At 37.6% G+C, this 17,274-nt stretch overlaps 1 protein-coding gene across 1 annotated transcript in view; it reads left to right on the top strand.

The window, feature by feature from the left end:
* The window catches only part of LOC124615857 (eEF1A lysine and N-terminal methyltransferase homolog), an 82,909-nt gene extending 72,285 nt beyond the window's left edge, over positions 1 to 10,624 (top strand). Inside the window, exon 11 of the mRNA XM_047144016.1 lies at positions 8,548 to 10,624. Within this exon, the coding sequence (XP_046999972.1) occupies positions 8,548 to 8,831 (284 nt within the window). The 3' untranslated portion in view covers positions 8,832 to 10,624. The remainder of the gene's footprint in view (positions 1 to 8,547) is intronic.
* Positions 10,625 to 17,274: the final 6,650 nt, after the last annotated feature.

Raw genomic sequence — 17,274 nt, 5'->3', positions numbered from 1 at the left:
GAAGGGCACTAAGTGCCTGAAACCAATTAAGAAATGAAGCTTCTTTTTATGCAACTGTTATTTGAATATTTCAGTATAAGAATGTAAAGCAGGGGCTTATATAAGTAAAAACTATGAGACATTCTAAAACATAAGCAAATATTACTTTCAACACAAACTTATGTTATTTAAATGGACACCCCATATTATTTCTTATATGCAATCAGTAACATGAAATATCACAAAAAGAATGGCGTTGGTTGCATTGCAGTACATCAGTTGCAGCCTGAGAAATTGCAAAGTGAAGTTGACACTTGAAATAAATGAAACGCACCACTATTTCACATCCTGAAGTGCAAGCATCAACCCCATGTTATTCGTAATCGTTGTGAGATTGACATACTCTGATGTGACAAATGCTGTATTTATTGCTGTTTACGCTGTTAGTAAGTGGACAGGGAAACAATACACACATCGAAAAATAAGGAAAGAGTTCGCTTGTTCATGCTTTATTTATCTATATTACAGTATTAGAATGGACATAACGGTATGAAATACTAAATATCAATGGCCAGGATAAACATAATTAATAGCAGACCAAGGATCTAACAGAGAGGTAAATGCTAGTTGTACATCATTTACATAATGGTACATGATATTTGCAGGACATGTCACTGACAATTTTAATCACTATGTTAAATTGAACTTTGGCACATGGTGAAACGATCACATAAACATAAAATTGTACCTACAAAACAAACATGCGTCTTCTCATAAACATACAGTATGTACGCTGAAATGCATTCACATTTCTCACAGCAATATCACACCATACATTGGCACTCAACTTATGGTGATGTTCTACCTGACAAAGCCAAAGTTGAACTCCCACGGTTTGTAAATGTTACTTCATTGGTACAGTACCCTACGAATAGTTGTAGCTGTGCCACAAAAACCACTGACAGTATTCCAGGCAAATTTGACAGTCATGGCTATGAAGCCCTTGATGTAGTGACATATTCTGTGGATGGTATTTATGCCTGTGAAAAGCACACAGCACGCTTGTTAGAGAGATGTCCACTGGTCTCTCCGTTGCATGAGAATTGGCACGAGAATTTATTGCGGGGGCTGCCAGAACACCTACACAATACGATCAAAAGTATCCAGACACCCCCAAACACACAAGTTTTTCATATTAGGTGCATTGTGCTGCCATCTATTGCATGGTACTCCATATCAGCGACCTCAGTAGTCATTAGATATTGTGAGAGAGCAGAATGGGGTGCTCCATGGAACTCGTGGACTTTGAACGTGGTCAAGTGATTGGTTGTCATTTGTGTCATGTATCTGAACGCGAGATTTACACACTCCTCAACATCCCTAGGTCACCTGTTTCCAATGTGATAGTGAAGTGGAGATGTGAAGGGACACGTACAGCACAAATGTGTACAGGCCGACCTCATATGTTGACTGACAGAGACTGCCGATAGTTGAAGAGGGTCGTATTGTGTAATAGGCAGACATCTATCCAGAACATCGCACAGCAATTCCATACTGCATCAGGATCCACTGCAAGTACTATGACAGTTAAGCAGAGGTGAGGAAACTTGGATTTCATGGTAGAGCGACTGCTCGTAAGCCACACGTCATGCCAGTAAATGCTAAACGACACCTTGCTCGGTGTAAGGAGCATAAATATTGAACGATTGAACAGTGGAAAAATGTTGCGTGGAGTGACAAATCATGGTACACAATGTGGCGATTCGATGGCAGGGTGTGGATATGACGAATGCCTGGTGAACGTCATCTGCCAGCGTGCATAGTGCCAACTGTAAAATTCATGATGTTTTAAACACCTTCTTGCTTCCCACTGTTGAAGAGCAATTCAGGGATGGCAATCACATCTTTCAACATGATTGAGCCCCTGTTCATAATGCACGGCCTGTGGCAGGGTGGTTTCACGACAATGACATCCCTGTAATGGACTGGCCTGCACAGACTCCTGACCTGCATTCTATAGAATACCTTTGGGACATTTTGGAGCACCGACTTAGCACCAGGCTTCACTGACCGACATCGATACCTCTCCTCAGTGCAGCACTCTGCAGCCCATTCTTTACAATTCCCAAAGAAACCTTCCAGCACCTAATTGAACATATGCTTGTGACAGTAGAAGCTGTCATCAAGGCTAAGAGTGGGTCAACACCATATTAAATTCCAGCACTACCGATGGAGGGCACCACGAACTTTTTTGTCATTTTCAGCCAGGTATCCGGATACTTTTGATCACATAGTGTACTTCTGCTGCATTGTGTGCCAATCATTTGTTCCAGATCCACATTCTTGGAGATGTGTCCTGTCACACAAAGCCTTCTAACAATATTCGTGAAAGTAGTGCGGGTCAGGTAATGTCTATTGGGGTAACGCTGGGCATACAGTTGTGGCGCATGTGCCATTTTGGTGACATTCTCCATAAAATAACATGTCAACCATTATTTCATTTGTGAAAACCATGTTGAATGCGTAGAACAGATGGACAGGTAAATTAATATCAGGTTTACAACTCAACATCAGTTACAGTGTACACATTGTGCCAGTTACAGTGTACAGTACACAATGCTATTTACCTATACACACATCTACACAGATAATCCTGCTTTGTAGTGAGCGCCACACAATGCCAATGGCAGTCTGTTCCAGTGCACAACTGCAGAGGCGAGTGGTTAGTGTAACAGGTCAACTTACACCCCCTATTACTATTCTATATTGTATATGTATATAAATAAAACACTCAAGAGGAAAACCATTACGTACAGATCAATGTTTGTAGCAGGAAACCATATTATTCCTTTGGGCCCTCATGATAACAGTGATAACAAGATTATGTACATCAATCCTATGACGATTACGAGCAATGTGGGGTTCACACTTGCATCTAGGGATGTGCAGTAGCAGTGCATTCCAGTCATTTCAATGTAGTTGACTTAATGTGATACAACCAACGCCATTGTTTTTGTGATTTTTCAATTTATTGATTTATAAGAAATAATACAGGGTGTCCAATTAAGAAGCATAAATTTATGTTGAAACTAATATTTGCTTATGTTTGAGAATATGTCATAGTATTTACTTTCATACCCATGAGTCATGTTCCAATACCTATTGTTGTCCCAGAAGTATTTCCCCTGAAACGTTTAAGTGGGTCATCCTGTAAAAATATGTATTTTGTGTGTGTACATGTGTCCAGTCAATTCCGTTTATACTCTGTATTTACTGCAAAATAATGCTAGTAAAAAAAAGACTTCCCTGCCTAATGCTGTCTAAATCTGTAGAGTAAATTTTCTACATAAATTATGTAAATTTCTTAGGATATGTAATTTGGTCTCTAGCCACAATGGGATTATATAACTTTCTGCCATTTACTTGAAGACTCGGGTAAATGATAATGCTGTGATTGAAGGAACAATCAAGGCACAAAGAGCTGCTGAAATAAGAACAGTTAACATGTACAGTAAAACGTTTAAAGAGGATGGTCACATTTTTTTCAATTAGTGACTAGAATGTGGGCAACAAATTTGCAGGGGAAATGTTTCTAAAATTCATACAAATAGTTGATCAGACTCGAGAAAATATATAACATAATAAACAAATAAGAGTCATTCTTGACATAAGAGTAATATTAGTAAACTTTTTAAGAGTCAGCCCCTACTGCACAGTGGTTGCAAAGGCAAGCATAAACATGTAAATAGTCAGATCCTGATTGAAACATGCTTGACTACCAGTAGGATAATGTCTAAAACCATCTACTACTATGATAACAAGAAGTCATCATATGACAACTCCCAAAAGCCTTGAGAATTATTCTCAGGTGCAAAAATTCCAGAGGAGACATCAAAATTAGGATGGACAGTTGTTGACAAGACAGTGAATGAAGTACATAACAGTTGGTGAGTGACATAGTAATAAGTAATAATGATTAATGCTGCCAGGAAATAACTGCTATTGCTGAAACTTGGCAAGACTTTGGGGCCTGAGAGAATCCCCTGTGAGATTTTGTGCAGAACCTACAAGTGAATCAGCTCCACTCATAACCATAATTTACCACAAATTTTGTGAACAGAAAACTGTTATAACTGGAAAACAGCACACGTCACATACAAAAGCCATCAGAAGTGAACCACAGAACTATCCTTCTACTTCTGTTTGCAGCGGAATTCTGAACTTATACATAAATGACCTCTCAGAAATTGGCAGTTGGAAAGACTGTGAAAGAAACAATTGACAATTCAAAAACTGGCTAATAAACTCAATCAGAACATTGTTGGATTCAGAACTCATATGGAGGAACTGAAAGCAATAATGAAGAGATGGAAATTGTGCTTCTGTCTTAAGACATATTTTAAGGAGTCTGATGGCCAGGTAATAAGTGGATGTAGCCTTCGCAGAATGGGCAAGCTCAGACGGGACGTCTTCAAAAATAATATATGCCACACAGTACATCTCTTTACCGACCTACACAGAGGTGGTTACTTCCACAATTAACATGGATCAGATGATCACTGTATGTTCCCTGTGTCTTTTTCCTTGTTATGCAGGTCTAAGTAGTTGCTCTTATATGAGAATATTAATACATACAGTGTGCAGTGGGCCCCCACATCCACCTGCCCCGTGAGTGGAGTCACTGAGTGCCTGCTATTGACAGATCATAGATGTCTTCTGAATATGGAGTTATTCTCAGACATTGGTCATTTGATTTGCTCTCTTACCTTCATATGTGCTGCCCAGCGGGTAGTTACTGATCGGCATTCCAGTGACCATAACTTATTTGGATATTGCTGCCAGACAGAAGAATGCACAGTAGAAAGTTGTGCAGGTGGGTTCTCAGCAAGACAAAGTGGGCAGTCTACTAGCTTTGAACACCATGACAGTGTCCAGGAGTTGTTAGAGCCTAATCACACACACAGTCCACCATGATACTGAAGCACCCATCACACAGACTTCGGGCTATCTATTAAGGTAGCCTTTTTCTTGGTGGAATTGATATTGCCACTGTTACTTAGAGCAGGCAGGTGGTTCTGGATAATTTAAAACACAACTTCTCACCCCTGAGTACTGAGGACCAAAACCATTGAATTTCGTAAGCAAATGTCATGGCAACTGTTTCTGAACACTACAAACCAGTACAGTAGTATGGGAGGCAATTGTGAAGATTGTAGAGAGAGCTACCTGAGAGACATCAATCAGACTGCAGCAGAGCATTTCACCAGAGTAATCACACTAAACACCAGTATGTGGCTTCCTTGCCAGTTGCTTATGACAGTTGACTGAAAGAATAGTCAGACAAGTTTAAAGCTTTCATCTGAGGAAATTGTTGTCCAAGCTGTTCTCACACTGCTTTAAATTTCCCTGAATTGGGAATCAAGGATTATCTTTTAAATGTTTGATCAGTTTGTGGTGATCCTGCATATACTCAGATAATACCACCACCACCACCACCACCACCACCACCACCACCACCACCAATACCAGCAGCATCTCTACAACCAAATTGCCATTCTCATGGAAACCAATGTGGATTCCAAAAAGTCAGTCATGCAAAGCCCAATTTGTGCTCTTCATATATGATACTCTGAATGCCATCAGTAGAGGTACCAAGATGGGTTTGATACTTTCTGTAAAGCTTGTGATTCGGTATCATGTTGCCGCTGATTAAAGAAAATATGTTCGTATAGGACATACAGCCAGCATTGTAATCACATTAAAAGTTCAGTAGGTAGAATACAGCACATTACTGTGGATGAGTTGTTACCTACTGATGTACAAACAACATATCTAAAAACAAAGATGCTGTGACTTACCAAACAAAGCGCTGGCAGGTCGATAGACACACAAACTAACACAAACAAACACACAAAATTCAACCTTTCGTAACAAACTGTTGCCTCATCAGGAAAGAGGGAAGGAGAGGGAAAGACGAAAGGATGTGGGTTTTAAGGGAGAGGGTAGATGTACAAACAACATATGACGTGTTCCTGGAAAGTGAAATGGGATCATTAGAGTTACACATTTACTTAACAGATAATATTGGCTGCAGTCAGACTTTTGTGGATGATTCATGAATCTATGAGAGTTTTCAGATTGTAGTAGTACTGAGTTCGGTCAGCTTATTGCAATGACTACTTTTATCTGCATCAAAAGCTAGTCATCAGAGCTGTGCACTTCAATAAATGTAAAAAATTAGTAGCTTTTTGTACATGATAAATGTGAAACAACTAAAGACAGTAGCAATATAAATACCTGGGAGGAACATTGTTTAGGGAATGTTCTCATACACTCAGCTGTGTGTATAGTACAATTGCAGGCTTCTATTAATTGTTAGGATTCTGGGGAATTGCAGTTTGTCTATATTTGATGTAGATTACAAACCACTTGTACAGCTCATTCTACGGATATTGGTCAAATGTATGGAATTTGTATTAGTGCATACTAATGGAGGATAGAGTTTTTCTTGTGGGGGCAGCCACAACTGTATAAGTCCAGTTTGTAAAATGAAGAAACTGCACAATAGTTGCTGAATCGACAACCTTTTATTGGATACAGGTCTAGTTTCAGGACACTTAGTTCTTCCATCTAGTGTAAACTGTAATAATGAAAATATTGTATTACAAGACTGTGGGAAAGTATCCTCAAGTTCAAAAACATGTCAGATAAAGAAGTATGCAGATGAAATTTTTAAAATGAGAGAAAGTAAATTGAGAGGAAGAACAGGACATTACTGAGAAGTAAAAATCACTTAACCATCTGAGGTCATCCTAAACCCGGCGTTGTCATGGAACAAAATTTCGATTTCAAAATAATAAGAAGGGACCTAGGAAAAAAAAAACTAACATCACAACCAAACACTGAAAGTTACCAGATTTATGAGACATGAATTGCAATAAAGGCAGAAGATAAATCACACATTGTATGGAACTATTTACACAAATTCCAATGAAAATGTTCACCGGTGATGCCCAACTGGGAACACTGACAGGAAAACCATGTAATAGTAAATACTTGCTAGCCACGTGTAATAAGGCTGCATGTGACTCAGAACACAGGTGCAGTATGAAGCAGGTATGTGATTGATGAACTGTTTAAACAAAAAAACTGGAAGGAACTGCAGAAAACATAAAACCATCACAACATTAGGAGGGATGAGAACTTTGTACATTTAAAAACAAGGAAGAACATTACATTACATGCACACCTTATCCTGCATGAATAATGTTATAACTAACTAACAAAAACTTTTTGTGATATGGAAAGTTATCTGAAAACAGTGTGTTAATATACAGTACTGATATCATCAACTTTATTTCAAATGCAGCCTTGTTGACTTCAGTAAGACAGAAAACTCTACTTTTTACACAGCTTCGTGAAACAAGCTGGGAGATTTCTCCTTAATAATTCTCTCTCTCTCTCTCTCTCTCTCTCTCTCTCTCTCTCTCTCTCTCTCTCTCTCTCTCTTGCTTGCTTAACAGGTTGTGTAGCCATCTTCGGAATGAAATACATCACTGATTACACATATCAGGGATCCAACTGTTTGTTGGTAGGCTTGTAGGAAGATTAGATGTCTATGCACAGGTCACGTAAATAATGGGCCACTAATCCATTTACACGGTGATAACCCCCAATAGTGACTCAAATGGTTCCAAATTATTTACATCAGGCGATAATTCATGATGCTGTTGGGTCAACTTGTGAATTCCATGTTCAACAACGTACGATAAACATTGTGATCTTTTGTCAGATATGCCGCATATCACCATCTGTCCTACTTCACAGAACAGACAAGCCTCCAAACACCACCTTCTGTGAGGAAGCATGGCTGTCCAAACACTTTGTGTCTAGTGGTAGTTTCACTGTCCTAACTCTTTCCACAGATGCTCACGACAGTAGTACATGAACATTCAACCAGCTTTGCTGTTTTCAAGGGTCGCATAATGTTTTTAAGGTGGGCAGTGGGATGAGTACTCACCCTCCCTCCCACTTGTGGTTCCCCTTGCATGGCTGTCTTCTTCCCCTTACATGCAGATAGCAGCTCGGGCTACACATCTGATTATACTCTTAATGGTCATTAAATGTGGCAAAAAGTTGAAAGCACTTCAGAAATATTTTAGGACATGTCAGTGTTGCAGATGCAGCATGCACGCATTATCCTACAATAACATTGGACAGTTAAAAATGCAACAGAATTGCATCATAGGCTTAACGCAATTTTTGTGTGTGTGTGTGTGTGTGTGTGTGTGTGTGTGTGTGTGCCATTTCTTCTAATGTTTGATTAATTATGAAAATATCTAGTTTGACCAATACAAAATCAGTAGTGAAGGTCCCAAAATCTTTCTTCTGAGTTTGTTATGTGATGAATGAAGCATCCATGGTTCTAAATCTCACTGTAGTACAGTAGCAAGATGTGTATAGTTAATGCTAGGTTAAGTAACATATTTCACAAAAATTTTCCTTTATTTCAGAGCAAGTCCTTGTTCTTTTATAATTTTGCAAGTACAGCAATTTCTTCTGTGTTAGGGTACTTCGTGCTGAATCTTGTGTGCCGAAATGTGGATTTGAGGATGCAGGCGCTCAAGAACCTCACTGCAGTCTTCGACTCAGTAAGCTCTTTCAAACTTGAACAAGAAGTTAGTGAAATAGTGTTTTGCTGTGGCTTTAAGGTTGTAACTGGTGATGAGTGGCGTAGTTTGATTGAAGCTGCTGCGGTAAAAGTTAATGCTCTTGCAAAGAAGCGAAAATTGCAGACAGATAATTTGGTCGATGTCACTAACCTTGTCAGTTCCCTTCAAATTAGTACATGAATCCTGAAGAAGTAATTGAAATAGCTGTTGAAACATCGTGACTTGCATTGTTGTGATAAAAGTACATACTGTGGAGTTTCAAAGCTATACTGAAAGTCAAAGCTGGTGACATTACATTGTGTCATGTATAAATGTATGTGTTTCATAATTTGTGTGGCTATTCGTAGTCACAGGTTTGTAGATAGTTTTCTATTCTGATTTGTAAATTTGTAATTAGACATATATGTCAGCAGAACTATTGTTTGTCAACTTTTGTATATTGTTGAATGGAAAACAATGTTATTAAACAGAGTACAAAGTGGGTGATCACAGTTCATTGTGTTTTGTACAGTAGTATTATTGTGAAGTTGCAGAGCTAGTGTGTCATTTGTCTATCTTCTATCACTTGCTTAAATGACATAGTGTTGCCCCCTGCACTTACCAGAATGTCACTGTTCAGGAAATTCAAAATGGTAATGATAAGAAAAGGTAAAACAAGACTAAAGAGAATGTTACCTTGGCATAATTTTTTGAGAAGATGGAGCTTAGAACAGGTGAACAGTGCAGAATGGAAAGAAAGTGTTCTCACACGGTGCTGTATATATGATTGCATCTTAAGTTATAAAATATCTTATTGAAATGTTATAGACTTACCTGTTAGTTCTCTCCTCATAGCATTTAATGTTTAAATGATTTGATCTATCTATAAGACACAAATAAGAATTCTGGCATGGCTTATTGATGTATAACATCTTTAACCATTAGTCTTTGTATTGTTATTTGTTTATGTTCAGTTTATTACAAATTTAATGTGTTTGGAATTACTGCAAGTTCATTTTAATGCTGCATTGCACATACAGCAAAATGGAAGTTTTCAACTACTAAGGTGTGTCTGCCATGGTACACAACTGTGTCCACCTGTAAGAATTTCTGATTACAGTAACTGATATAGAATGAATAGGTTATGTGTTGCTACATAGGTATTAATTTTGAAAAGTCAAGGAGAAGTCTTCCAAATTATAATACTAGTATGAGTTTTGGAGATTTACAGACTGGCCTCACCTTCATAAATTTGCAGACACGATTATATGCACTTCAAACTTATGCTGTGATGATCACACTTTATCTGCTCCATTCTATTAAACCTTGTATGTTGCATTCTCCCTGGCTCTGTAACAGTAATATAGTTTGCACTATATTTGAAAGATTGTAGGTATATTTTTTTGTGGGGAGGTTCCTGGAGGACACAGAGTATGATAAATGGAAATGATTCTACTAAATAGTTTATAATTATTGGAATGAGACTGATTTTTTGGCCTGATGCATAATGAAAGTAGTCAGTTTGCAGAATTTGTGTGCGCTTCAAAATTGTAAATACCTTACAGTAAATGGATTTATGTTAGCAGTTGAGAAATGTTCATTTTATTCATTTCATCTTTATGTGAAGAAAAGCTTTAATATTTCTTCCTCTGCAAATTCTCAGGAAATGTTTGACTTACACTGCAGATCATGGAAAATAGCTACCATTGACATTGAATTTAGCATAATTCCACCTTTCGTAAGACTTGAGGGTTAGAACAGAATAAGTAAATATTACAAAATTTCTGAATGTTTTTGATGTTCTAGATTGTTAAAATTGTAAAAACAAATATTTAAAAATCATAACAAATGTTTCCTGTTATTTCAGCACAATTTTCACTTATCTTGCCATCAGCAACATATAATGAAAATTATTCTTGTAGCTGAAATAATGGCAACAAAGATGAGTGATTTTTCTGTCATATAAATGTGAAAAACAATAAATGTGTGCTTCATAAAGATATTGCTAAAAGCATTAAGTATTTCACGCACACACACACACACACACACACACACACACACACAAATTAGCTGGACACCGTTACATATGTGGAATACATTTTAAGCTGTGTGGTGCAGATACATAGAAAAAGTGTTACAGAAAGCTGTTTACATGTAAACGGTTGTGAAGAAACGGGCTCTTCCCAAACTAGTAACTAGCCTCAGGATGTTGCTCACATTGCAGAAGTGCTAATTATGTGAAAGCTACGAATGTACAGTGATATACTAAATTAAAATTGACCTGTATCATGTAGAAATCAGTTCAGTCTTACACAATCTTCAGTGCATAAAATACCTCTCAGATATTGGAGTTGGAGGAATGAATGAGAACTACCAATGTTAACATTAAATACACCTGAAGTAAGTTACTCTCCTCTACATAAAGGTTTTTAGTTTTTGCAACAACAGTTGTTTTACATTGTCAAAGTTTGGACCCTAATAAATGACACTGTTGGATACATGGACCAATAAGATGCAATGTTGCCCATAGGCATAGCCCTTGTTGTTTATTGCCTACCTCTGCTGACTCTGACAACATAAGACCCCTCAAATTGTTCAAGATGTAATTTATCTAAAATGACATAATTATTTTATTTACATTTCACCATAGACACTATAAAATGTGACTCCAAATGAGAGAAAACTTTCAGATAAGTGAATGTTGATAACCAGATTGAAGTTTTAAACATGGCTACGTTGTCAGTGACTGGTACAACGTGAAATTAAAGCAGTAAACAGCCCTCGGTCTCAAATGAAGTCTTTTTGTGACCAAGAGCTGTTCATTGCTTTAATAACCAGATTGTTAGTTAAAAAGTTCAATATACTAGTACAGATTGTGACATAACGTGGCCATTTCATGGCCATCCGCAGAGGTTTATCCAAGAGGAGATAAGGTTCATTTTTGAATACATCAGATTAGTTGAGTTTCAGAATTTGTCATGCCCCAAGAAATAATTTGACTGGAAGGACACTTAAACTTTTGATAGTTACACAGTCAATATTTTTAAAGTACTATAGATTACTTCTATACGTTACAGGTAAGCATATTTCACTAGTATATCCAGAGCACATTGCTTTGTATTATCAACGTTATTATGGGTGTAGCAAGCTTTCGGAAACAACCATCAAAATTAGCTGGTAGAACCAATTTATAAACTAAAAAGTAAATAAATAAAATAAAAAGCATACTTCCAATTGTCTCTGCTCTGCAGTTTGGTTCAGTATTGTGTAACATGGCAATTGGACCACCGAACTCAGTGGTTGGGAGTCATGCAGGGCTGCACTCCATTTAGCTTAAGGTGGTCCAACACCTTTTCAATCATGATATTTCACTATTTTTTCCTGCTGTTACAACAGAAATTTATATCTTTGCTGGATCTGCTGACGAAGACACCTGTGTTATAGCATGACTGTGTTCTTCATACACAACTATTCACTCAACCATGTAAAACTGAACGAAGTCTCAGCAAACCTTGGTGGATGAAATGCAGACTTACTGTTGAGATTAAGATGTGCACAAGCTAAGGGGCAATTCTTGTGGGAATTGGGGACGTATAAAGCAGCCATACTTGTAATGTGCTAGGTGTTGGATGTGTCTGTTTCTGTAGCTCAAAAGGGCTGTGCTAGAAAGAAATACAGAAAAGTCAGGTACTCTATTTCAGTATTGTTCTGTAAAGGCTGACATCCCCAAAGATTACAAAACAATGCCGAAACTGCCGCCTCAACAGGAGAAAATTATAATTTCCCTTGAACAACTCGTTTGCCAAACAATGTTGTATTTACTAAAGCCACAGTGTTACCTCTTGCATGCAGTTAAGTAGACTCAGAGACAATCATTCCTTGAAATGAGAATTTAGAAATTAATAAAAAGTCCACAGCGGATTGCAGGAGAGGGCAATTGCCCCCCTGTTATGGACACCTGTGGGCCATTTACTTAGAGAGCGTTGCCAAATATTAAACATAGTACTCTGTTAACGGTTGTTAATGGTGTTCTGCAAATCCAATTTTCAATTACCTCATCAGCAAAAAAGTTGCTTGAAACAGATTGGCACAATAAACACATTATGAATTCTGCAAAATAAATAAAAAACAAATTCAAACCTGAAGTAAATGAAAGATCAGGATGCAACATTCTCACTCAGATACAACCCATCATTACAGAATTAATCATTCCACAAATTAATTTATTAAGTAAGTGATTCAATTCACTTATGGAACTGGAATCACATCCAGAGAAAATATGGTTCAGATTATTTTCCAGGCTTTTAGAATTAAGTTTCCTGTGATTTAAGAAAATTACTTCAAGTAAACAACAGGATGATTCTTTTGACAAGATCACAGCACGATTTCTTGCCCCAGTGCTTGTCCTATGTAAGTCTGTGATCCATCCCTGATATTTGATGGTTGTAACTGGCCACTTTCAAAGCCGTTGGTTACCGTATTTACTCGAGTCTAAGCCGCACTTTTTTTTCCGGTTTTTGTAATCCAAAAACCCGCCTGTGGCTTAGAATCGAGTGCAAAGTAAGCGGACGTTCTGAAAAATGTTGGTAGGTGCCGCCACAATTAACTTCTGCCGTCAAATTATGTAGTGCTACACAGGCATGCTTTGCAGGCACAAAGATAAATACTGGCGACAAAACCTCTGCGTCAGTAAAAAAAAGGTGGAAGACGAGCTATCTTTCACCGCCCCGAGTTTCGACCACTGCATTTTCATACATTATCCAATGAAGTAAATACAAATTCCGTATTGTTTGTCTTCGAATGTAGCAGCATTTCAACGTACTATGAAAATCTGACTGGCAACATTGTTTGGGTTGTTTGTCAATATGGCCAACTCTACGTTCTGAATTTTTTCCTACCGGTGACAAGAGATCGTTGCTAATAAGAACTTTTTAACTTTTATGAATTGTGATTCGCATGCAGCATTCTTTTCACCATAAGAATAATACCGTATGAATATAAACATTTCGTCATGTATTCTTTTGTGTTTGCTGCTATCTCATTTAAATCCTGTCTGCCTAATAAACTACGAAACTAGTGTGAGACAACAGCAAACGCGGAATAATATACATATCATTTCATGTTTATATTAGTATTGTTCTTATGCCTAATAGTGATACAGTCAGAAACGAAGCATGGCAATTGACAAGATTTTTAAATCTAAGATGACTAATTTCTGTGCAGAATGTAATGTACTACAGAGGCATCTGCAAAGATTTTCAACCGGAGAAAAATTTTCACTAAACTCTCGTTCAGAACATCTTCTATCATACGCAATTTTTTTAAATAGGTGGTAGCGCGCACAAAAGCAAGCCATGCTGCGAGCAGCGACAGGTCGTAAACACTCACTATCAGAATGCGACAAACTATGCATGACACAGTACAGTTATGCATTTTCTGCTTAGAGTGTCATAAACATCTATAGCAAAGAGAATGGCACTTACCAGATCAAAGAAAAATAAGCAATCAATTCAAACCAGACGAAGCACATGAAAAAAGGAATGGTACCCGGAGCACCTGACACACAGCAATGGCTACATGGTAAAGCTTAACTGCTAAGCTTGACTCGAACCAAACTACTGTAGCTGTATCGTCATTCATTCGACCTAAATTGTGTCTCATATTACAGTGGACCAACTTTGTTTCGATTTGGAGGTGCGGCTTAGATTCGGGAAAATATTTTTCCTTGATTTCGAGTCTCATTTTTCAGGTGTGTCTTAGATTCGAGTAAATACAGTACTTTTTCAGGCAGAAGGATTGAAGTGGAAGGAAGACTGATTAATAAAAAGGACTGGAGAGGTCTATGAGGACTTTCCTTGTCATCCAGTGCAGTAAGTCTCTCTCCCACCCCCCCCTCCACAATCCGTGGTTCTCAGTGACTTTCCCGAAATATACCCCTTTCCCTAGACCTCTCCAGTCCTTCTTTTCCTTCAACCCTCTTCCTTCCTCTTCAACCCTTCTGCCTGAAGGAGCCACTGGCTTCGAAAGCTTGCCAATTACAACCATACTTTGTGTGTCTGTTCTGCCACCGCTTGGTGAGAAGATTTTTTATCTATCCCATTAAATTATTTTGTCAATAATTGATTGTTCCCATTGTTAAATTATCCCTGGTGTTTGGTATGATCAGAGTTTATCTCCCTTCTTTTCATTTCTCCTGTTTATTTTCAGTCAACTTCGAAATAAAGGTATTAATTTCATGTTTGAATATTATTACTATGATTTCCATGGCGTTAACAAATAGGGAAGAGAATGTTGTTGAAGATGAAATGGGAGATATGATACTGCGTGAAGAGTTTGACAGAGCACTGAAAGACCTAAGTCGAAACAAGGCCCCGGGAGTAGACAACATTCCATTAGAACTACTGACAGCCTTGGGAGAGCCAGTCCTGCCGAAACTCTACCATCTGGTGAGCAAGATGTAGGAGACCGGCCAAATACCGTCAGACTTAAAGAAGAATATAATAATTCCAATCCCAAAGAAAGCAGGTGTTGACAGATGTGAAAATTACCAAACTATCAGTTTAATAAGTCACAGCTGTAAAATACTAACACGAATTCTTTACAGACAAATGGAAAAACTAGTAGAAGCCGACCTCGGGAAAGATCAGTTTGGATTCCGTAGAAATATTGGAACACGTGAGGCAATACTGACCTTACGACTTATCTTAGAAGAAAGATTAAGGAAAGGCAAACCAACGTTTCTAGCATTTGTAGACTTAGAGAAAGCTTTAGACAGTGTTGACTGGAATACTCTCTTTCAAATTCTGAAGGTGGCTGGGGTAAAATACAGGGAGCGAAAGGCTATTTACAATTTGTACAGAAACCAGATGGCAGTTATGAGTCGAGGGGCACGAAAGGGAAGCAGTGGTTGGGAAGGGAGTGAGACAGGGTTGTAGTCTCTCCCCGATGTTATTCAATCTGTATATTGAGCAAGCAGTAAAGGAAACAAAAGAAAAATTCGGAGTAGCTATTAAAATCCATGGAGAAGAAATAAAAACTTTGAGGTTCGCTGATGACATTGTAATTCTGTCAGAGACAGCAAAAGACTTGGAAGAGCAGTTGAAGGGAATGGACAGTGTCTTGAAAGGAGGATATAAGATGAACATCAAAAAAGCAAAACGAGGATAATGGAATGTAGTCTAATTAAGTCGGGTGATGCTGAGGGAATTAGATTAGGAAATGAGACACTTAAAGTAGTAAAGGAGTTTTGCTATTTGGGGAGCAAAATAACTGATGATGGTCAAAGTAGAGAGGATATAAAATGTAGACTGGCAATGGCAAGGAAAGCGTTTCTGAAGAAGAGAAATTTGTTAACATAGAGTATAGATTTAAGTGTCAGGAAGGTGTTTTTGAAAGTAGTTGTATGGAGTGTAGCCATGTATGGAAGTGAAACATGGATGATAAATAGTTTGGACAAGAAGAGAATAGAAGCTTTCGAAATGTGGTGCTACAGAAGAATGCTGAAGATTAGAGGGGTAGATCACATAACTAATGAGGATGTATTGAATAGGATTGGGGAGAAGAGAAGTTTGTGGCACAACTTGACTAGAAGAAGGGATCGGTTGATAGGGCATATTGAGAGGCATCAAGGGATCACCAATTTGGTATTGGAGGGCAGCGTGAAGGGTAAAAATCGTAGAGGGAGACCAAGAGATGAATACACTAAGCAAATTCGGAAGGATGTAGGTTGCAGTAGGTACTGGGAGATGAAGAAGCTTGCACAGGACAGAGTAGCATGGAGAGCTGCATCAAACCAGTCTCCAGACTGAAGAAGAAGAAGAAGAAAAAGAAGAAGAAAACAAATTTTCATGTAAAAATCACCACATGCGCATATTATTTTTCATCTTTCAACACCTAATATAGTACCATTAATAGGTTCTGATATTTGATACTTGGAAAATATTAACTTTTTAATTGTTAATAATATTGTGTAAACCAGGGACATCATTAAATCTTTGTTTTAAAGCTAGTTCTGAAAATGAAGCAAATACAAATTTACGTAAAACTACCTACTTTCTTTTGAACCACAAGTTGTGCAACATTCAGATGTGATTTAAAATAATCACTTCTTATCCATAGTGAGCTTCTTAACATCATTGAAGTTTCTTTGTGATGGTATTTTTTTCATTTCCTTATTGAAATGTCCACGCCTTTCATTTGTGGGCTGAGTATGAGACAAAGAAATTATTATACTTTTTGAATTATTCTAGAACTGTTTACATAAAGTCATCCTTATGCTTTTTTTTTTTTTTTTTTTTTTTAAAGAGTTTCTACACATTCACAGACTATTGGTTTACATAAGTTATTTGTAGAGTTCGTACACTACAAAGTTTTCATGGCACCACAAGAGAGATTTACGGAATTTATATGTAATGCATTCCATACAAAATTGACTTCTTGATCCCAATCATGTGTAAAAATTATGCTAACATCTTAAACAATTTTATTGGAAACAAAATTTTATGTAAGGTTATAAAAGTGAATTACATCAGTTGCCGATGGACAGTGAAAATCTTCTAGAGATCAATGTGCCAGGACTATGTCCTTGACAGTGGTAATGGTGTTAAATTAGAGACAGGTCCAAGAAAAGATACAGTAGTGAAAA

Source organism: Schistocerca americana, chromosome 5 (assembly GCF_021461395.2).
Source record: "Schistocerca americana isolate TAMUIC-IGC-003095 chromosome 5, iqSchAmer2.1, whole genome shotgun sequence".
In the NCBI taxonomy this organism is placed as follows: Eukaryota; Metazoa; Arthropoda; class Insecta; order Orthoptera; family Acrididae; genus Schistocerca; species Schistocerca americana.
The sequence above is the reverse complement of the archived record's forward strand: the minus strand, read 5'-3'. Positions and strand labels throughout refer to the sequence as shown.